General features: G+C 44.4%; 1 protein-coding gene across 4 annotated transcripts in view; it reads left to right on the plus strand.

Moving 5' to 3' along the window:
- The window catches only part of CYB5R4 (cytochrome b5 reductase 4), a 55,294-nt gene that overhangs the window by 14,367 nt on the left and 17,401 nt on the right, over positions 1-23,526 (plus strand). For 3 of the 4 annotated variants that reach the window (XM_085882839.1, XM_085882849.1, XM_085882831.1), the window contains exons 3-8: positions 1,624-1,777; positions 4,224-4,324; positions 15,160-15,517; positions 19,360-19,411; positions 20,118-20,175; positions 20,353-20,446. In XM_085882839.1, the coding sequence (XP_085738965.1) occupies positions 1,624-1,777; positions 4,224-4,324; positions 15,160-15,517; positions 19,360-19,411; positions 20,118-20,175; positions 20,353-20,446 (817 nt within the window). Of the gene's footprint in view, positions 1-1,238; positions 1,378-1,623; positions 1,778-4,223; positions 4,325-15,159; positions 15,518-19,359; positions 19,412-20,117; positions 20,176-20,352; positions 20,447-23,526 lie in introns of all 4 variants that reach the window. The other variant, XM_085882855.1, reaches the window with a different exon arrangement.

Below are 23,526 nucleotides of genomic sequence, written 5' to 3' on the forward strand. Positions count from 1 at the left end.
AAAATTTGTTTTTTCTTTTGCTGCATCTTACCAATCCTTGCTTCCCCCTACTCTACAGATCTTTTGTATTTGTAAATAATTGTTTTTCTTTTGCTGCACCTCAACAATCCTTACTTCTCCCTGCTGTGCAGATCTTTTGTATTAAACCCATTGCTTTCTGTACACATCCCTTTCCTCACCCTTCTTGTAATAAATTGCTTGCATTGTAAATGTACCCAATTCAGTATCTTTTCCTCCATTGGTCCAGCATAGTCTGCACGTTGTCAGTCGGGAAGTCTTACTCCACGTGATTTGCTCTGGTTAGCCAGTACACACTCACTGTATCGCTCGGCAGTAATCCGAGTGTGCGCTGAGAACATGAAATTCGTTTGGTGTGGCCATCCAACGGTAAGGTATCCACGTGAATTTGTTTCACCCTGCCAGGATTGGCAGTACCAATCAGCGTTTGTGGTTGCATAACAACCCACCGGGCTGCGGAGTTATCTGCGGCTGGTGGCCTGAGGACCGGGAGTTTGAGAGGAACTTGTTCTTCCCCTCGTGGCGAACCTCGAACCCTGGCCCGTAACACCATATATAAAATCTTGTTTGCTCTCTCCGTGTCCTTCTAAAGGGTTCCTGCTGTTGAATAACAAATGTTACCATTGGAACTGCTGCTTGAATTTCTCATTCCCACATTTTCTTCAATACCGGAAGGATGGCTTTGAAAACCGGTATCTTTATTTGATTAAACAGACACAAATTTTTGTTCCAATTCAATCGATTATTAGCTTTCCAAAGATGTTCCTTTTTCTACGACAGCAGGAACCATTTAGGATGAAGCGTGACACGGACGGACGGACGTTTCTCCTTTTAGTAAGAGAAGATTATACATGAGGAACCAAGCTAAAATAATTGTGAATCAATTTCAGTTATTTGTGATTTTTGCATTGGAGATACTGCACATATACTCATTTGGGATGTGTCCTTGTAACCGCTTGTGACATTTACAGACTGTGTGCAAAATATAATCATATTTGCAAGGAAATAGAATGCAGTTCTGTTTGAAAACCTTTGCTTCGTACGATTTATCTCTTTCAAGTCGTTGGAGTCATTGACCGAATGACTTACTGTGACTGTATGTGCCAAGAAGGTGAGACTCTTACATGGAGAAAATGCCACTAATGAAATAGCATCACCAACACTCCCAATCAATCGGTCAATGTTGTGATGATTTTATTTTGTCGTTCTCTCATATACAGCACATGGTTGCTGGTGGCATCATTTCTAGGAAGTGCCGCTGTGCTGCTGATGGAATGTCCCCGATACACCCGGGCAGGAATTTTTGGAATTGGGTCAGGATGCTCGCAATAATTTGCCTACTCTTCATCAAAAGACACTGTGATTTTAATATCTACCAGCTAATGCTACCAGATGCGTCATCAGCTAAACGTCCATCCAAGGGATGCCACATTTTGTGATAACACGCCCTGCATATGAAGCCCCAATCTGACAGTTAATGGTCTGGTCAATGTATAATCAAACCCAGAATTGACAGCTCAGGGAAGTACTGTATGTTATCTCTGTGCTATTACTTAGGAAAATGTTACTGTATGAAGAATTTGCTGTGCTACTTTTTATTTTTAGGTCCCTCTGAAGGCTGGCCGTTCCCTTATGGACTGGATGCAACTGTGCCGCAGTGGGAAGGATTTGTCTGGCCGTGGCGGTCGATTGTGCCCGATCTCAACAGCTGAATTGGCTCGACACAACCAGTCCCATGACTGCTGGATCAGTGTGCACGGTGAGGAACTCTCGAGTCTTCTTCACACATCAACACTCTTATAAGCACACCAAATCGGATTTGTTTATGGTTTCTTATCGGGCATGGGTGATCTGTGATTTGTTTATTTTTCACAACTCCTATCTTGGCAAGTAGTTTCTGAGCACAATTTATTTGATTCTCCTCCCTCTTTTATTGAGCCATTATAAAAACAATTGTATCCAGAGTAGGCAAGGTACTATCGGTGGATTAACAAACAAGGGAATAAATGATAAAAGAGAGGAGCATAGCAACCTGTAAGAGAGCTTTCATAGGGGAGGGTTAATGGGGATAGAATATATCAGAGGTAGAGATGGATAATGACATGATAGGGTTGTTCACTGCCACCTCAAAGCCTGGAGGGAAGAGTGGGATTGCACCATCTCAGGAATGCTGTTCCAAAAGCAGAACAAAGGAGCAGAGGTGAACACTATGTCTGCATTTTGGGAGTTTAACAAGGATGAAGTTACTGGAAGAATGTGTCTATCACAGAGGGTCGGAGAGTTTAAAAAGTAGAGGGAGCAAGACCGGAATTGTGGTGATAAAAAACAAAGACCACAAATCTGTTTGCGATGGTAGAGCAGCAAGCTTTGTATTGTGCTTCGGCTTCTTTGTGAGAGATGCCAAAGATATTGAGAGCTTTGGATTCCACAACATCCAACAGAGAGCGGTGAGAAGTGACGGCCCCACCATATAGCAGAGAGGAATATTCTATTGAGCTATGCGCAAAGGCTTTGTAGCTCGTGAGAGGTTCATATCTACCAAAGAAAGTCTTGGTGGATTGGAACATACTTGGACTTTGGCTGGCCTTGGATGCCAGCTTGTGTAGAAACCCCCCCCCCCCCTGATAAACAGTTGAGTCTGCAAAAGAGGGTTATCCAGGTCATCAGAGAGGTCGTTTATGTGTATGAGGTACCTGACTGGGCCCAAGATGCCACCTTCCTGGTCTGTAGTTGAGGGGTCTGTTTTTGCACCCTTCTTGTGTGTGGAAGTAATGTTGGCTGTCTTACAAGCAGGTGGTAGATGACCGAAGATAAAGGGCAGACAGAGATTAATTGAGAGCACCACTGTAGGATTTGAGTACACGAGCAACAATGCCATCTGGGTATGTCACTGATGCTGATGCCTGGCTGTGTACAACTTTTCTTTCCTCTCAGGTGAAAAAGTCCCATTCTTCATGAGGCGGAGGGGATGGGTGGGTCAGGTAGAGCTAGAGAGGGTTGCGTTGAGTATGCAAACTTTGTTGGCAAACAGAGTTCAGACATTTTCAGCCTTCTTTTTAAGTGGAGTTGGATGTGATGCCATTTAGGTTGAGAGAGGGGGTGTAAGAGGAGCAGACACCAGAGAGATTTAACAAGGCACCACCAAGACTTTGAGGAACACTACAGGTTGGAAAGTTCAGCATTGAGCTTCGTCAGATTATGTTTTCTGGCTCACCTGAGATTGGAAACGCACTCGTTTTGCAAAACTTGAAAAATGACCTGTGGTTGCCCTCTGTTGCATTCACCTTCCATGATGAGAAAGCAAGCTACTTTGGTTGCCACTGCCTTGCCAAATGATTCGGTGTACCAATGTTAGAAGGATGGATTTGATAGCTACACAAAAAAAATCATATGATAACTGATGGATATGATAGCTGAGAGAATAGTTTCTTGTGAAGGTATTTCTAGCTCGAGTCAATTTCAAATTCAGAGGAGGTGGAGGACCAGTCCTTTTGCGAAAGGCAGATTGCAGTCCCTGCCAGTCAGCTTGAGTGAACAGCCAGAATCTGAGTCGGCTGGTAGTTCCCTAACAATAGCCCGGTCAATTAGGACTTTAACAATAACGTGGTCTTGAGGAGGAACAGGAGAGGCTGGGTGGAAATCTATTCACTACCAGGTCCAGGAGGGAGGATGTGTCCATTGCAGAGATCCAGGATGGAAAGTTTGCACATTGGGTCAGACCTACAGATTACAGAAGGCCTTTGCTGCACTGCCATTGCTGTTTGTTGCACAGCTGACATTCAGTCATCTTGCATGCTGGCAGTTAAAATCGATGCAGTTTAGGAATAGAGAGTTGTAAGGGATCGTTACGAGTTTATTCATGTTTGTTGAAATAGCAGTATGTGTGGTCATCTTCACTTTGTGGACTTTACAACACATGAACAAACAAAAACGATACAACATGGCCAAGTACCGTAAGTACGTACAATAAGACATGGGAATGGATTCACAATACTATTAACAATACGAGGAAAAAAAAAACACCATTTTGGACAAGACAAATCCAGTGCAGTACCTTTAACGTTTACAGAAGGTGTCATGGAGGTGAGAGCATTGCATGCACCTGTGAAGTAATTGCACCTGGAATTGATCTTGTGTGATCTATGAGTATAAGGATGCTTTTTTTAGTGTATGATTTTGTGATTATGCTGATTTGTACTTTTCAGGACTGGTGTACAACATTACCCCATATTTGGAGTACCACCCAGGTGGACATTGTGTTCTCCAAGATGCCTCAGGGCAAGATGGCACCGCGCTATTCAACGAGGTGACACCTTGTGCACTATGTTCGGCTGATGAGATTATTTTATTTTATTTTTCCTCCTGAAGTTTCTAAGGCTCAGGGAAGACGTGTTACGCATACAAATTACACACTCGCATGCAGACAGACAGATGACACATGACATAATATCAGCCAAACACGGCCATTGACCTTATGGGAAGGTGCTTAACAGAACACGCTGGGTGCGGACAGTGCCATCTAGTGGCGTTGCTTTTCCTTCCACAGTCAGCGGGGCAGTTTTAGGGGGAAATCTCCCTCCTTAAGGGTTGCCAACCCACGGGGTTTGTCTGTGCACTATCCTCTAAATGCTGAGCACCAGTTAAGGACGCAACGCGTACCTTTTTAACATCTTTGGTACGTCTCAGCCAGTGTCAGATTTGGACCACTGACCTCAAACTCAGAGCAGATGCTTTATCCACAATATCACTGAGTCTGGTTAAGTTTGTGGAGAAAGGTCACTTGAAATGCAGGTGACACTTTTCTGCTTGCTTTTAGTCGGGGAGAAATGGCACAGTTGATTCAGCACTCCTTACGGTGAACGGAACAAGGGGTTATTTTTGTTTTTAGTGTTTATCGTGATTTTGTGCAAGTTGTAGATTTTTCGTTGTTGCTTAAGGTTGCAGTGTTGTTATCAGCAGATTTGTAGGTAGTTTTATTAGTTTTTAATGCTGGTGTTGGCTTAATGGTTATGGTGGTGGGCTTTGGATCCAAGGGTCCTGAGTTCAAATCCTGCTCAGCTGTTTAATTAATACCAGGTGGGGTTAACTCGGCCTGTCATCCTTCCGAGGTCAGAAAAATGAGTACCAGCTTGCTGGTATACTGTGTCGGAGTGGCAACTCATCCAGGATTGTGCCCAATAGCCAAGGAGACTGCTTAAGCAGCACTAACGCTCTGCACAGAGTATGGTCCCAATCTCCTCATTGGTTTTAGGTAGAAATATGTGGTCTATGTTTCACAGGCAGGGTGATTCATCAATGTATGTGCCATCCCTCAGATGGACATTAAACTGGGAATCCCGTCTGTCGGCTTTAGTTGGTGAAATTTTAAAGATCCCATGGTGTCTTCCGTGAAGAGTAGGTGAGCAATCGCCAGCACCATGAACAAATACCAATTTCCTGCCCAAACTACTGCTGGGAGAGGGATGGAAAACTGCCAAGCGTGACCCTTGGCCAAGAAACTGCTTGGGCAGAATCAACACTCTTCAACAGAGTCAACAGAGTATGGCACATCAATCAGTATGTGATCTAAGGCCTAGTTGGTAGTTATACTATAATTAGAGGGTAGTTAAGAGCAGTTTTTAAGATCTTTTTTCTTGCCCTGGGATTGGATTAGTCTGTGGGCAGTGCAGGCAAAGAAATGGAGTGAAAATATGTTTTTGAAAACTCAATCCATAAAGAGTCCAATAAGGAGAACAGAGGAAGATTGTTTGAACTTTGTGATAAATGTTTGATGTGGGCAGTATCAGGAATAGTGGAGACGGTGAGTAATCTTTGCTGTAAGGCATGGGACACTTGAAGATTGTTAATCGACAGGTTGAAGGAACTGATAGTGATTTATGGAGTGTTAATGATTTGAAGATTAAAGTTGGTTACATGTGTTGAAAAGGTCTGCAGAGGAGATTGGCACTGGTCGGAGGGAGGGGAGGCTGGGGTAGGTGCAGGCCCTGGTGAGGATGGAGTGACTGCATGCACTTGTGAGGGTGTCACAGGTGCAAGTGCTGGTGAGTGTGTGGCAGAGACAGATTGGAATGAGCTCATGGATATGGTTTTGTTGGGGATGAAACTATTAAATATTCTTCATTCTTCAGGAAGGATTTGAGATGCTGAGTTGTATGTTGTTTCGAAAGAGAGTAAGTTAGGGATAGGGAAGGTTAATTGACATAATGTCAGATAGGAAGACGTTGGTTGGTAGTAGTCCATGTAGGAGCAAATTATACTGCACAAGTAAATGCAACCAATCGCTTCACTGATGGAAATATTGAGGGAGGAGTAAGAAGGAGAGGAGGGTGAGAGGATGGAAGTAGGGGAGAGAGAAAGAGAGGAGGGAGAGGGGAGGTGGGAGGGAAAGGGGATAGGGAAAGAAAGGGGAGAGGGGGAGCAAGGAGGGAGGCAGGGTTGAGGAGCTAGGCAGGGTGAGGTGGGGGAGCTAGAAGGGAAGGGTGGGGGGGGGATGCAGAGAGCGACACCTCACCAAACGAAACGGATTTGGGAGAGGGACGGGGGAGGGTGTTTGGGAGGAGGTAAGCATGAGGGGAGGGGTTCTCAACTTGCATTTGGTAGTGGGACTTATGGAGAAGTGGGGTGGGGTAGTACAGGATTGAACAAAATGGGATACGTTAAAACAACATGTGAATGCAGAACGCGGAGACCACTGGGAGGTGTCCATGGGCTCGAGAGGGGAGGGGGTTTGAGAAGAAGTTAGCATGAGGGGAGGTGGAAGGAAGGCAGCATGAGGGGAAGAGAATGCGAGGGGAGGGAAGGCAGCGTGAGGGAAAGGGACGATTGTTTGAGGGTAGAGGAAGGGAAGGTAGCATGAGGGGAAGGGAAGGCAGTGTGGGGGGAGGGAAGGTAGCGTGGGGGAAGGGAAGGCAGTGTGGGGGGGAGTGAAGGCAGCCTCGGGGAATGGAAGGCAGCATGGGGGGAAGGCAGCGTGGGGGGAAGGGAAGGCAGCGTGGGGGGAAGGGAAGGCAGCGTGGGGGGAAGGGAAGACAGCGTGAGGGGAAGGGAAGGCAGCGTGAGGGGAAGGGAAGGCAGCGTGAGGGGAAGGGAAGGCAGCGTGAGGGGAAGGGAAGGTAGCGTGAGGGGAAGGGAAGGCAGCGTGAGGGGTGAGGAAGGGAAGGAAAGGGAGAAAAAACGTGCCCAAACAGCAACATTTTCGTTTTAATCGCCAGATTTTATGTAAAACCGGGCAGGAACATTTAAAACCCATGAGGGTGTGGGAGAGAGAGGCACTACCGGATTTAGGGGTGGCCAGGTGGGGCCATGGCCCTGGAGCCCCCACATTTAGGGGCCCCCCACAATTTTGATGACATTTTGAAAATCCCTTGAAAATGTGCTTCTAAAGTTTTATTGTCAGTGAATGAAGATTGTAAAGTCTTTGTAAGGATATCTTTTCAAAATTGTCCTTCATTGTGACGGTCCTTTTCAAGCTTTGGCTTTTTCAAGCCGTTTCTTCCACGGTCCACAGAACGGATCCAACGTGGTCAAAAATTCCCGGGGCAAGCCTCGGGCATTGGGGGCCCGCATTCGGATCTTTTTTTGGATCGATCATCGATGCTTCTGATGGTTGAGCGTGACTAACTACGGCACTGCCCACCAGAGCCCAGCAAGCACAGACGGAATACAGAGGTCCAGCCGGAGGAGAGGTGAAAAGGTGAAAGTCGATGTGGTAAAACTAGGCCAGGCCAACAGAGCACACGGCCGGCAGGGGTAGTATTGTACACACTGAAACTGCGGCTGGCAGGGAACGCTGTCAGTACCCTGCTTACTGGCGCGCACAGCACAGTAACACGGTGTGACTTTCTATGTTCCAGGTTTGTGAAACATACTTGTTCGTGATTGTGGTTCGTCCCACGTGCACTCTGACAATATCTCGGTTACTCGGTACCTACCAGCTGCAGAAACCACAATGAGCGGCTTCGGTGACGACGGGCACAAATCCAGGGCTCCACGGAAATATGACAGTGGTGCTCAAAAGCGGAAACGTTCCAAGGAAAAAGATGAAAGGCACAAGGCCGTCATCGACAAGACCCAGAAAATCTCAGAGTTATTCACTCCTGCACAAACAGGTGATTCGTCCATGACAGAGGCTGGAACACCAACAGAGACAGAACAAGCGGATTTGGCAACGCAACCCCGGCGTCAAGATTTGCCCAACATCTCGGAAGGTTCCACCGATGAAGAATCGCGAGATATACTGACTGGTCGTGGACCTGACTTTGCCAATGACATTGGATGTTGGCCTCCTGAGCGACCGTCGTCAGAGATGATCGACTACTGGGCATCATGAGATTTGGAGCCCCTGCGGAATTTGACTGGTCCCTTTGATTCATCCATACAGTTTGTTGAAGGTAGGAAACGCTGCTGCTCCAAGAATCTTTTTTTACCGTAGACTACAAAACGTAGAGTCCGGAAAAAGGTCCTGGCTTTACTTCTCCACATCAACCGGAAAACTGTACTGCGTCGCTTGCAAGCTCTTTGGAGGCACTACTGCCCTGGGCGGGGAAGGATTCAATGACTGGAATCATGCCAGTCGTTCTATCGATGTGCATGAGCGTTCGCATGTACATTGTGCGAATATCATCCGCTTGTCAGACAGAGCAACATCCGCAGGTCGTGTGGACACTGAACTCGTCAAACAGGTGAGTGAGATTGCGTCCTATTGGAGGGAGGTGCTGAAACGAAGTGTGAGCGTGATATAGTTTCTCACTGAGCGTGGTCTAGCGTTTCGTGGATCGGATGAAATTGTTGGGTCACAGACTAATGGTAACTACCTTGGTTTAATGGAATTACTTGCGGAATACGATCCATTTTTGGCACAGCACATTCAGAAATATGCCAACCAAGGTAGTGGCCACACCAACTATTGATCATCTACGACATGTGAAGAGTTAGTCTCCATCATCGGAAAATCTGTTCTGGATAACATCGTCGCTTGTGTGAAAGAGGCAAAATACTTCTCTGTGTCAGTCGATTCTACTCCTGACATAAGCCACATCGACCAGCTCACAGTTATTCTACGATACATCGAGAACGAGGCTCCAGTGGAGCGTTTCATGACCTTTTTGAGCAACACAGGACACACTGGACTCTAGCAAGCGACGGCATTGCTGGATTTTTTGAAAGCCACTGGATTGGACATCGCTAACTGCTGAGGACAATCTTACGATAACGCATCCAATATGAGTGGCCGATACAACGGGATGCAGGGAATGATCCAACAGGAGAACCCTCTCGCAATATTTGTGCCATGCATGACTCGCTCACTGAACTTTGTCGGTCAGTCGGCCGTGGGATGCTGTAGACCTGCAGCAGCATTCTTTGAATTTGTGGAACAAGTGTATGTATTTTTTACAGCTTCCACGTCGCGCTACGCCAGATTATTTGACGCCCTGAAAGCCAAAAGTCTGCAAGTACCAAAGCGCCTCAGCGACACTCGCTGGTCGGCTCATTCTGATGCAACCCGAGCTCTTCCAGACGGTTACAGCGAAATCATGGATGTCCTCTGAAATCGCAAACGATGAACAACTGAATAATGAAACGAGAAACACCGCCGAGACACTTCACCAAACGATGTGTACGCTCGAGATCGGGTTCTATGCTGGTTTCTGGTCTACTGTCCTTGGTAGATTTGATCGTACGAGTAAAACCCTTCAGTCGCAAATTACCGATCTCAACACAGCCGTGCAGCTCCTCAAGTCACTGGCGAGCTTCATGCAGTCATTATGCGATCAGTTTGATACATTCGTTGTTGACGGAGTGGAGCTCTCAGGTACGGAGGAATTCACTCACGGACCGTGTAGACGAAAGCGTAATGTCCGCCTCGCTCCCTTGGACTATGGACACACTCCAGAAGTAGAACTAGACGCCAAGGAGTCCTTTCACATCACTGGATACGTTGCAGTGATTGACGTACTGCTGTCGCAGTTGGAAAAGCGTACAAACGCTTACAGCGAGATGAGCAACAGATTTGGATTCCTGCTTGCTCTTGTTCAACTTGAAGTGGAGCAGATTCGAGAGTCATGCTCGAAGCTCGTCGAGCTGTATCGGGAAGATCTATCACCTGACCTCACAGAATAAATGATTCAGTTCCAAGCCATGATGAAGGAGTCAGAGACAGAGCAAGACTCGGGCCGTACTGAACTCGAGATGTACAGTTTTCTCATCGAGCGAAAACTCACCGATACTTTCCCAAACGTGGAAGTGCTGCTTGGGATTTACCTCTCACTGATGGTGTCGAACTGCTCCGGGGAGCGCTCGTTTTCGAAACTCAAGCTTATCAAGAACCATCTTCGCTCCACGATGGGGCAGCAGAGACTGGTAAATCTGACCATCATTTCAACCGAATCCGATGTGCTCAATTCCATGCAGGTTACAGTATCATATCTGAGTTCGCTGCCGCGAAGTCGCGCAGGAAGCTTGTCCATTGATTAAGGCACCGTGTGTATGTTCATTGATGCGGATTACACTGCCGTATATTTGTGGTCGCTGTAAGTCGGCTATTAATCACCATTTCGGATTTCTCTTGCTCAGAGGGTTTTTAGAAGTTAGAAGATTTTTAGTCGAAGTTCGTAGTATGATTAATGACAGCGCGTCGTTTGTTATTTTCTTAAATTGGTCTATCTCTATCTCTTACTCCTGCAGCAACAGCATTTTTGTGATTTGATTTGAGAATGAGCTCAGAGATAAGCCATCAGCTCATAGATAAGTCATCAGCCATATCAATAACAATCCGTCCATCTTGTCATATTGTCAGATTTAATTGTAATTTGTGAACATGTATGCCAAATCATTCCTGATCAAGATCTGCCAAATCTATAGATACAAGTTCAGTTGTTGATGAAAAAGCAGTTATAATTTAAGTTGTTGATTAATCTCTAAATTTGGGGGCCCCCCACAATCATTGTGCCCACGGCCCCCCACATGGTAAATCCGGCCCTGGAGAGAGGGGGAGGGAGGGGGTGTGGGTGAGAGAGACCGAGGGTGGGGTGGGGGAGAGAGAGAGAGAGAGAGACAGACAGAGACAGAGACGATTCCGACATATGTGACACCCAGTTTAACTTCCATCTGAGAGACGGTGCACAGATTGATGAATAACCCTGCCTGTGAAACACCGGGGTGACAGTTTATAGCTGGGTCGGGGTGCAAACCCAGGTTAAACGACTCAGAGCGAGTGTGCCTACCTCTCGGCTCTCCTGCCGTGATGTGGCGATTTATTGCTTTGTAACAACTAAAAACATTTTTTATTTATTCTTTCTCATTGTAATCCCCTAATTTATTTTGCCTTTCTTTCTCCGGAAATGTCCCCACGAAGAACCAAACAGCCATATCACCATCGAAGCTTGAAGAGCACTCGCCAATTGCCTTCGGCTTAACCACTCAAGCAAGCACTCAAACAAAACGGTTGAAAAAAAAAAAAACTTTCAAAAACGAAACTGTCAATTTTTTTTTCTATGGATGTGTCCATGCTGAGGTGATGGGTCGTATAATGAAGATCGTACAGCAAAAAGGGGAAATGCGGTGAAAAATATAATTGCACATTTTCAGCGAGCGAACCACTGACCGACTCACCGCACGGCCAAGCGCAGGCGGATGGGCCTGAACTTTGTTCAGGTCGATCAGTATATTCAGTGACTGTGAATATTGAAGAGCACTCGCAAAGTGGCTTAAGCACTTAAGCAAGCACTCCAATGGAATGGCTGGCTTGGCAAGCGAATACCAATCAGTCATATAAACCCATGCACCCAGAAACACCCAAGCAATGTCCGAATTGGACAAATGAACACTTTTTTTTAACAGTCGGAACTGCTGCCAAGTTCAATTCTGAAGCATAAATTTTGAAATTCAGCTTATTCTAGAGGTTATGGAATGTGTGGAAATGGAATGAAGCCACGATTGCTGGCATCTCTGGGTGTTTATAAGCATTGCGATTCATCCAGCGATTTGTAGCTGTCATTGATCAAGCATTCGATGATATGTGAGGAAAGTCAGAAAAAAACTTTATCGTTCAATCATTGCGGCCTGTTCCAAGCCAAAGCATTTTTGATGCACCAATGAATGGACAGATGATTTATGAGACATAAAGATACCAGGAAATGAGATCAATGGGCCATTCATAGAAACAATAAAAGATGCGTCAAAACGCATTAACGTATACATCGACTGATATTGATGGAAAGAGGATTCAGAATATCGTATATACAGAATGTATACATAACAAGTGTGTATAGAAATCGCATTTGAAATGGCTAATTCAATTGTCGGCTTCATCATGCACATCCTCTGAATCACTGAGCGAGTTGATCAGCAGCGTCGCTGACGTTATCACAGTCTCGACATCGACACAAGTTTGTACATGGAAGGGTCACTGTGACACAGGAGCACTGTTTGTTTGAACATCATGTTTAGGCACAGGAGCTGTGTACAGTGAAGGAGGACATCAGGAGCTGGCAGTAATGGAATCCACTGTATTTTGTGGATTCTTTCTCAGACCTGATGGCCTGATGGCGATGGACATTTCATCAGCAGATTGAGGGATCTTTTGTGGACGGTGGCTTGATAGTTTGCTCTTTTACAATGCTGTGTCAGCGCATCCTTGGTGGGAGATAAGCTTTGATACGAGGACTTTCCGAGACGGTATGGAACTTGCATTTATTGATGTTGTCTGACGATTGTCCATCCAGCTGGTAGACGAATGACTCGAGTGGTGATATCAATTTTTCATCGAGACTGAAGTTCTCATTCGGGGTCTGGAACGCATTCAGGAAGGTCTGGTCCTCTGTGATGACTTTCAATTGTTTCCATTTGCTCTTGCAGTCAGATGCTCTGGTTGAAGCACATCCTGTGAATGCATTTAATCCGATCAAGGCGTCGCAAAATTCAGTTCCAAGCTGAGTGGCCATTTGTTTGAGGAACAGTCCCTCGAGAACAGTCCCTTGTTCCAGTGTCGATGAAGAAGATGACGGCGCAAAACCTAGAAACAGGATTCCAACATCGCTGTTGGGACTTCTGATGATGACATCTGAATGAGCGTTGCACATATGCTTTGTGTCTGCTTCTTCATGATCGCAGCAAGTTCTGGAATGAGCACAACATTCTGAACACCATTGTCGACCACAAACTGATGACATTCTTTACCGTGTGCAAATAAAATGTTGAGACAATTCGGTAAGGATGCTGACTTCCAATGTTCGAAAAGAAAGTCAATCAGATCTTCCTCGTTCCTTCCGTACGCAAGAAATTTCTTCCAGTGCCTTGGCGTTTTCTGCACGGCATCGAAAATGTGGACTGGCCGAGTGCCTATGCTTGAGCGATGATTACTTTCTGTGTTCTTTATGCTCATGTCAAAATACTGATCATTCACGAGGTCAGCCCTGTTGACTTTCCACTGATGACCCAGTTTAACGAAGAGCAACAGTAAAACTTCGGAGAGTTCACCGAAGGTTGCGGGCATGGCTACCATGGAATGGAGCAGTGCATCAAAGAGCAACACACCAGCTTGCTCACAGCAGTTTCAGCAAGATGGCACCCTTCTTCAAGTGCAGTCAACAACTGAGATTTACTCGTTTTCGCAAGTCCACCGTCGTAGCTTGTAAGTGGGAATGACGCCATTCCGAGCGAATACTCCAGCACTTCTTTCAAATCGATGTTTTGACTCTGACTCAAAACAAGCAACTGGGTGGAGAGATTGCAATCATTCTGCATCACTACCTGCTACCTTTCTTTGGTGGAAACTTTACGCTTAGGCTGAACCTACAAGGTTTTGAGCTTCATCTTGGGTAGGGCAGTGAAGGCATCGACCGTTTTCCTCACAAGACGCTGCTCTATAAAACCGGTGACATCAGCCTCTCCCTTGATGTCTCCTTGAAGCAGGTCAGCCTGTACTTCTGGAGTTGCAACAGAACCCAAACTTGGAAGGACGAGGTGATCTGGACTCTCAGGATTGATCATGGTCTCCACAGCTGAAACTAGAACAGAAGGCCACTCAGAAGAGCGCATACTTCCGCCCCATAATGCCTGATCCATGATAATATATCGGGGCCCAATACATTTTTGAGCTATCGTGCTATATATTAGTTTAGCCCTATCTCTCAATGGTGAAGAATCACTTAAAAAATGATCAGATCCAGATCTGGATCTTCACCAAAATTGAAACAATTCTTCCTTGTCACAGACCCAATGTGTCCACCCAGTTTCATCTGAATCCGTCCACAACTTTTTGAGATAGCATGCTATATATCGTTTTTGGCCCTGTCTCTCAATGGTGAAGAATCACTTTAAAAATTCTAGTAGTCGGATCCGGATCTGGATCTTCACCAAAATATAATCAGTTTGCTCTTGTCACACGCCGAAGCTGTCCACAAAATTTTATCCGGATCCGTCCACATCTTTTTTGAGATATCCTGTACACAGACAAACAGACAGACAGAAAGGGGTGAAAACATAACCTCCTTCACCTTCGGTGGCGGAGGTAATAATTTGCCCAATGGCTGCTTCATCTTTCTCGATTCGACTCGGGTCGCACCAACCATGGATTCACAACCATGAGCAATGGTTACACGCTCGTGCTGAGACAGCAGCCACCTCTGCATGGCTCCAGGACACTGAGTCAGTCGTGTGATTCCTCCTTTTGTTTTTGAATTTGAATTGCAGGTTTGTTCTATTGCCTGATCACAGGCATTCAAAGAAAAGGAAAGCTGATCTTGTCGCTGAACCATCCATTGACCAGGGATCAGCATATCCTGATGACACTGGGTGGGTGATGGGGAGATTAATAATCTCCATCCAGTATGCATTGTAAAATTGGGCATAATTGGAACGGCCGTAAGTAAAAAAAAACAATGCTACTATTTGACACGACGTCTCCAAGTGCAGTTGCCAGTCCGATTCACGAGTGGCGTAGATGTCCTGTCATGATAGTCCAACAAGTTCGATATATGAAAAATTCAGATGCTGTAAATTTCATCCCTTGTTAAAAAAAAACAAAAAACAGGTAGTTGAAGATTATAATCTTGATCCTACACCTACAGGCTTCTTTCTATGATCACCAAATCGTGTTTCCACTCAAATTTTAAGGCTTTTTTTTCTTCTTTCTTTGGACAGGTTCACTCTTGGGTCAACTGTGAGTCTATGCTACGGTCATGCTTGGTTGGGTATCTTTGCAAACACACTGTTACAAGACCTGCCCGGTTTGTTGGTCCACAGTCAGCCTGGAAGGCTGAGCCAGCCACTCCTCTGCAATTAGTCCCGAGGGTTAAGCCACCCATGGGTCCACAGCCATCCATGGGTCTGCAACCATCCACGTGTCCGCAACCATCCTCGAGTGCTGAGCCATCCACGTGTCCACAACCATCCTCGAGTGTTGAGCCGTCCACGGGTCCACAGTCATCCTCAAGTGCTGAGTCATCCATGGGTCCGCAGCTCCGTCCCTCTTCACCAGATGTGGAAGAACATTTAACAGGCAAGTTAATTTATTGGATTATCAATATGGAAAAGAGAACTGTTGTATTATTTATAATCTTATTTCAACTTGTATAGGTTGTTTTTTGCATGGATTATTTTACCTCCAATAACCTCCTGGGTTGGTATTTGGTTTTGTGTACAGATGGATCACAATTTTAAAGCTGCATAAGGATTTGGGTTCTAAATTTCTGAAAACTTAATCTCAGGAGAATTGCCATGTAACTATTTTATTACTAGCAATAAACCTACATGGATTATTATGGAAGGTGCTAACCTGCTCCCGCACCTGATGTGGTCGATATGTGATGCCATTTTGCACTTCATTGTTTGATTCTTAATGCCCACAGGGCAAATCGTGGCACTGCAATCTACTTATGAAAAAAGCAGTGCCACCCCAAAAAAAAAAACCTCCTAACCACAAAAAGAAAGAAAGAAAAAAAGCTACATAGGTTGGTAATCATTGCACAGGCTTGATGTCATAGGTTGGTGGTGCTGGTGTGGGGGTGTTGGCATCTAGATATATAGCAGTGGGATGAAAGTTCAAATCACCTTTATTTGTACCTCATTATCCTTGTAGTAACCTTGAAGATCTATGATAGGAGCTGGTACTGGACAGAAATGAGAGGATTTGTAATCTTGGGATTATAACTACAGTGCTTTCAGAAAGTATTCACTCCCCTCGATTTTTGTCACATTTTTCTGTTACAGCCTGAATTTAAAATGGATTAAATTTAAAAAATAATTTGTCACCGATCTACACAAAATCCCCAATAATGACAGAGTGAAAACATGTTTTTAAACATTTTTACAAATCAATGAAAAGCTGAAATGTCCTGCGTCAATAAGTATTCAACCCCCTGAGTCAATATTTTGTAGAAGTACTTTTGGCAATAACTACGGCTTCGAGTCTTCTTGGGTATGTCTGTATCAGCTTTGCACATCTGGATTTGGGGATTTTCTCCCATTCTCCCTTGCAGATTTGCTCAAGTTCTGTCAAGTTGGATGGGGAGTGTCGATGAACAGCAATCTTCAATCTTTCCACAGATTCTCAGTGGGATTCAAGTCTGGGCTTTGCCTGGGCTACTCAAGGGCTTTCATGTTCTTGTTCTGAAGCCATTCGTGTTGCTTTGGCCATATGCTTGGGGTCATTGTCGTACTAGAACATAAATTTCCGCTGCAGTCTCAGGTCTTTTGCACTCTGAAGCAGGTTCTCCTCGAGGATTTGCTGTATTTGGCTCCATTCATTGTTCCCTCTATCCTTACAAGTCTCCCAGTCCCTGCTACTGAAAAGCATCCCCATATCATGTATTTGGCTCCATTCATTGTTCCCTCTATCCTTACAAGTCTCCCAGTCCCTGCTACTGAAAAGCATCCCCATATCATGTTGCCACCACTATACTTCACGGTAGGGATGGTGTTCGATAGAAGATGAGCTGTGCTCAGTTTCTACTTGACGTAGCACTTTGCATTCCAGGCCACAGAGTTCAATTTTCATCTCATCAAACCACAGAATCTTTTGCCTCATGCTCTCAGAGTGTTTCACATGCCTTTTTGCAAACTTGAGGCATGCTGTCACGTGCCTTTTTTTTCAGCAGCGGCTTCCGTCTGGCAATTCTCCCATAAAGCCTAGATTTGTGAAGTGCTGCAAAAACTGTTGTCCTTCTGGCAGGTTCTCCCATCACAGCCAAGGAACTCTGTAGTTCTGTCAGAGTGGTCATTTGGTTCTTGGTCATCTCCCTAACCAAGGTCTTTCTTGTTCAGTTGGATGGCTAGCTCTAGGAAAAGTCTGGATAATTCCATATTCTTTCCATTTCCCAATGATGGAGCTCACTGTGCTCTTGGGAACTTTCAACACTCGAGAAATTGTTTTATACCCTTCCCCAGATCTATGCCTCCTCACAATTGTATCGAGGAGTTCTACAGACAGTTTCTTGGACTTCATGGTTGAGTTTCTGCTCTGACATGCACTGTCAACTGTAGGACCTAATATAGAAAGGTGTGTTTCTTTCTATATCATATCCAATCAATTGAATTGGCCACAGGTGGACTCCAATCAAGTTGTAGAGACATCTCAAGGATGATCAAATGAAATTGGATACACCTGAACTCGATTTGGAGTGTCATAGGAAATGGGTTGAATACTTATTGATGCAAGACATTTCAGATTTTAATTTTAATAATGGATTTGTAAAAAATTCTAAAAACATGTTTTCACTTTGGCATGATGAGGTATTTTGTGTAGGTCGGTGACAATTTTTTTTAAATTTAATCCATTTTAAATTCTTGCTGTTAGACAACAAAATGCGACAAAAGTCGAGAGGTGTGAATACTTTCTGAGGCACTGTATGTAAGTACGTATGTACTGTCATGGCCAAAAATATTGGCACCCTTGCACTTTTTTCATATAACAATTTTCTCCAAAAATAAGTTGAAATTCACAAAAGTATTTGGTCTCCACAATTCTTTATTGTATTCTATTCTTTATTCGAACAGCTTTGTCTTGAATCATTCCTGGGTGCTTTTTGAAGTGTGTTTGGTGTCATTGTCCTGCTGCAAGACCCATGACCTTCAACAGACCCAGCTTTCTGACACTGGGTTGAACATTGTGCCCCAAAATTCCATGGTAATCTGATTTCATGATGTCATGCACACATTCAAGGCCCCCAGTGCCAAAGGCAGCACAGCAACCCCAAAACATCACTGAACCTCCTCCATGTTTGACTGTAGGGAAGGTGTTCTTTTCTTTGAAGGCTTCATTTTGTTTTCTGTAAATGTAGAGATGATGTGCTTTACCAAAAAGCTCAAATTTGGTCTCATCTGTCTGCAGGACATTCTCTCAGAAGGATTTTGGCTTGTTCAGGTGTGTTTTGGCAAACTCCAGTTGGGCTTTCTTTTGTCTTTCTCTCAGCAGTGGGGTCCTCCTGGGTCTCCTACCATAGAACCTCCTTTCATTGAGTTGGTGATGGATGGTGCGAGTTGAAACTGTCGTATCTTGTGTCTGAAGGTCGGCTTAAATCTGTTTGGCAGTTTCTTCAAGGTGCTTTCTCCACTATTCGAACAATCCTTCGCTGCAATCTTCGATGAAATTTTCTCTTGTGGCCACTCTCAGGAAGGTTGCCTACAGGACCATGGGCCTTAAACCTCCTGATAACATTGCGTACAGTGGACACAGGAACATCAAGGTCTCTGGAGATGGACTTGTAGCCTTGAGATTGTCCATGCTTGGCTACAATCTTGTGTCTGAGCTCCTCAGACAATTCTCTGGTTTTCTTTCTTTTCTCCATGCTCATTGCGGTACACACAGTGACACAAAACAGCAGAATGACTCCTTTTCTCTATTCAAATTGGTTGAATGAGTGATTTTTAAATTACAGGCATCTGCAACTCACCACAGGTGAGTTCAATTTCAAAGTAAAGGAGAATCACCTGCTTGAAATCTAATTATTTCGACCAACTTATAAAAGGTGCCAATAATATTGTCGGGGCCATTTTAGGATTTCTGCGTGGAATAAGCTAAGATTTAGGAAATTTTTTTCAGCTTTTCTTGTTTTGTTCCTCTGCAAACCAAAGAAATACATTTGTGGATAGCAAAAGATTTTTTAATTTCAACAAATCTCTGGAAGAAAAGGTGAATTATTTGAAAAAAGTGCAAAGGTGCCAATATTTTTGGCCACGACAGTATGTTGGAGTACCTCCATCACCCAAAGAAGTACTGTATAGTGAGTGTTTCTTTTGCAAATCTATTTGAGTATGATCATAAAATCAGTAGAAGTCTTGCAATTTGGAGTATTGAACATGACTGAAAACTCTTGGACAGACTAATACTCAATTGTTTTACAGGTGTGCAGAATGCTGTGACGCCACCTGGTTTGCGCAAAATGCAGCACCCCAGGTAATGCGAACCTTCACCTTTTTTGTGAAATTTAATCATCTCTGCCATTGAGGCTTTGCTTCAAAATAATTTCCATTGCAATGGGCTCCATCTGCCCATCATGCTATCTCCTAAACTGTTGGGCAGAAATACATCAAACGTAGTAGTTATGATCACCACAGACAAGAAGGTGCAAGTGGAGTGTCAGTTTTGGTCCTTTGGAGTGGGTTCAAAATGTCAAATACCGAAAAATGCATTTACGAGCACATTGCAAACATGTTTTTTAAATTTAACTTTGTATATGCAATCAACATTGTGGGACGCATGAAATATGTAACAATTTTTTTGGATTGACCCCTGGTTCATGCCCCAGGGGTTGGGGACTTCGGGTCACTAAGGTCATAACGGGGAAAAAAATTTAAATCAAAATTTGATGTTAGTTCATTCATTGTGGAACTTGTTGCCATCTTTCAACTTTGCTTTCGGTGGGAAGTGTTGGGATTTATGATGGTGTGCCATCGACTTCGCTCTCGTTTTTTGGTGAGGATTGCTGATCCACAAATGGAAATAGTCCGTACTCTGTTAAAGTCGAAGCTATAGCTATATGTATTGACCAAAGTGCATTGATGGTCCACCTGTAATTTTTTTTTCTTTTTTTGGAACACTAAATTCATTTTGACCTCGTTATTTTTAGCCTGCCTTGATTTAGGCCTCCTGTTTTGTCCAGGTATGAGTGGTTTCAGGCAGCTGACATTGTTGTCGTGTCTATTTACACAAAGGTTAAGGTATGTTGAACAATTTACTGTCACAGCTACACATTGCCGTTTACAGGTTTTCGTTTTCATGACTTCTGGCTGTCATTTTGTAATCTCAAAGCCTAGTACCCTTGTTGGGTATCAGGAGTGGGGCTGTCATTGCACAGTACGTGGGTCCTGTAAATGTGCTGCAATTTGTTTTTCTAGGTTTTGAAAAAGAATCTTGTGATAGTCCATTTGGAAAACAATGTAGTTTACATTGATGTACGGCTGCCAGACTTCTCGTATCTGCTGCACATGGGTGAGCACTGCTTAACGGTGAGCAAGTACTCCTGTTGGAGTCGTTGTTATGGAAGGCAACATTACAAGTCTTTAAATCCCATTAACATTATTGCAGTAAAATAAGATTCTCACTGGTTGAGAAGATTCTGGGTGTGTGTATTTGATGATTGGGATTCTTTTCTGTTATCCAGGGAGTGTTGTATTTGTTGAGTGCAATAAACAAAAAGGGGAAAAACAAGAAGAATAAGAAGAGTATTTTCTTAAGAAAGCAGTTTATATAATGCTGGAAGGATAGTGTTGGCAAAATGTTGGATAGGTTTATAAAGTTACTTGCGGGGTGTGCTTACATATTGTATTAACGGGCGCGTTCATAGAAACGGACGCGCGAGAGCAAGTACAGCATCTGAAATTGCTCCTTCTTGCAACCCATCTCAGCAATCTGCTCCTTTTCAGTCTCTTCGTCTTTACTCGAGTGAGACAGTTGGGAGGGTTGCTTCCTCTCTACTTCTTATATATAAAGCTCTTTCTAACCACTGATTCACTGGCTCACTCACAGACTGACTGATATTAAAGATTGGGACCTTCTGGGTGACGTAGAAAGCTGAAATTTTGCGTGCTGATGGACATCGAAGCCGACACCAGAAAAAAAAATCACAAAACCATCGGAAAGCATCCACAAATGAAAACATAAATGAATGAAAATACATAAATGAACAAAACAAATTAAAACAAGTGGTGCCAGGCACAACAAATCCCGCCCATTTATTTAGTTTTAATGGAAAATTTGTAATTTTTACCGATGACCATGACCCCCAAAACTTTGGACCCTACCGATCTTCACAAATATGCATTTTTTCACTGTAGGAATGGGTAGGATTATAAGTGACAAATAGAATAAGGTTCACTATAAGCCTAGTTTGAAGTAAATCAGATCATTTTTGACGAAGTTATGAGCGAAAAACGATTTTGATCTTTTCGTGACCTTGACCTTTGATCCAATTGGACCCAAAAGTTAATGGGGTCATCCAAGGTTCATTGCTCACCTGTGGATTAAATTTGATAGTGTTTGCTAAAGCCGTTTTGCCGTAAAGTTGCTAACAGACAGACAGACAGACAGACAGACAAACGAATAAACCAGACGATTACAATATCCCGCTCCCTCCCTCCGGGGAGCGGGATAAAAATGTAGGTGAGCGATCAGAGACAATAGGTAAGCATGGTAATTTTGTGTGCTGACGGACATCGAAGCCGATACACCAGGAAAAATCGCTGAACCATTGGAAAGTGTCCGTAAATGGAAATGTAAATAAATGAAGAAAAAAAAAGAAAATAAATAAATGAAAAATCAAATGCAGGTGAGTGACCCGAGACAACCGGGAAGACAATCACCTGCATTTGATTTTTCATTTATTTATTTTCTTTTTTTTCTTCATTTATTTATATTTTCATTGATGGATGCTTTCTGATGGTTCTGTGATTTATCCTGGTGAATCGGCTTCAATATCGGTCAGCACGCAAAATTTCAGCTTTCTTCGTCACCCAGAAGGTCGCAATTTTTAATATCGGTCAGTTTTGTGAGTCAGTGAACCAGTGAATCAGTGGTTAGAAAGAACTTTTAGGGTGAAAGAAACAGTTTGGGGGAACTAGAAAGTTCTCCAAAACAGTGGGGAACAATGACATGAGGAAATCTGTGGAAGAGAGAGGGATGGGGCAGGGAACACGTGGTAAACAAGATGCACATTACAGGGACTTTCAAGAAGGAAAGCAGGGAATTTTGAAGGAGGTGGGTTTGGGGTGGATTAACGGGGGTAGAAAAGATCGTGGTTTTGGATGGGGCAAGATAAGAGGTGGTGGTGAACAGCTGTTTTGAAGGCCTGGAGGGAAGAATGGGATTGAAAATAGTGTGGGAATTTATTCCAAAGGTGGGAAAAAGAGGAATGAAAGGGTGAAGGTGAGCAGTGAATCATGATTTTGGTAGTTTTACCAGAAGGGGGTTGTTGGCGGACCTTGAGGGACAAGTTGTTCTGCCCTGCGGAAATATGGTGGGGACAAATCACAGACAGAGCAGGGGCGGTGGGGGGGGGTGGCGAGACCAGAGAGGAGACAGTAGAAGACAGAAAGACCACTGACCTGCCTGCGGTGAGAGAGTGAGAGGCCCAAAGACTCAGCCTCATCATGGGAGATGCCAATGATCCGATATGCCTTGGTTTCCACAATGTGAAGATGAGAAAGGTGGGACGCAGGAGCACCAGGCCAGAGTGGAGAGCAGTACTCCATCAGGCTGCAGACGAAAGCTTTGTATGTGGTCAGGAGCTCAGGTGGGCCGAGGAAGGACTTTGTATGATGGAGGATTCCCAGTCAGTGACTGGCTTTGGAGGCGAGGTCTGAAATGTGGCTTTCCCAGGAAAGATCATGGCAGATAGTGAGACCCAGAAGCTTGAATGAAAGGACTTCTTCAAGAGAGTTGTTGAGAAAGTAGAGAGGGGGGCTTCCAGACAATCCTTTCAGAGAGACAAAGTGAGAGTGTGAGATTTGTCCCGATTGAAAGGCATGTTCCACGTGTTGGACCAGTTTGTGATTTTACCCAGATCTGCAGTGAGCGAAGAAGCTGCTGCTTGCCGGTCTGAGGGATGACAGATGGTACGGCAGAGGGTGGAGTCATCAGCAAAGAGATAAAGAGGATTTTTCCAGAGAGTCGGAGAGATCATTGATGAAAACCAGAAAAAGAACAGGGCCCATAACGCTGCCTTGAGGAACTCCAGCCTGGACAGGAAGAGGGGATGAAAGAACTCCATTTAGGGCCACACAGTGTCTGCGAGCCATAAGTGGAGATGGCCTTGGATACCAAAGGAAGAGAGTATGGTGAGCAGGGCCGGGTGCCAGACCGTGTCAAAAGCATGCGATATGTCCAGGGATACTGCTCGGATTTCCTGTCTGGCATTGTTGACCTCCATCCATTGTTGGGAGAGCAGAAGCAGAATATTCAGGGTAGAGTGACCTGGTCTGAAACCAAATTGATGATCGGAAATGAAGCCATTGGAGAAGAGGAAGGATTTAATGTCTGAAGCAATGGTGGATTCCATAACCTTGCTGATGATT

Source organism: Eptatretus burgeri, chromosome 1 (genome assembly GCF_056783735.1).
Source record: "Eptatretus burgeri isolate ZD-2024b chromosome 1, Ebu_testis_v1, whole genome shotgun sequence".
Taxonomy (NCBI): Eukaryota; Metazoa; Chordata; class Myxini; order Myxiniformes; family Myxinidae; genus Eptatretus; species Eptatretus burgeri.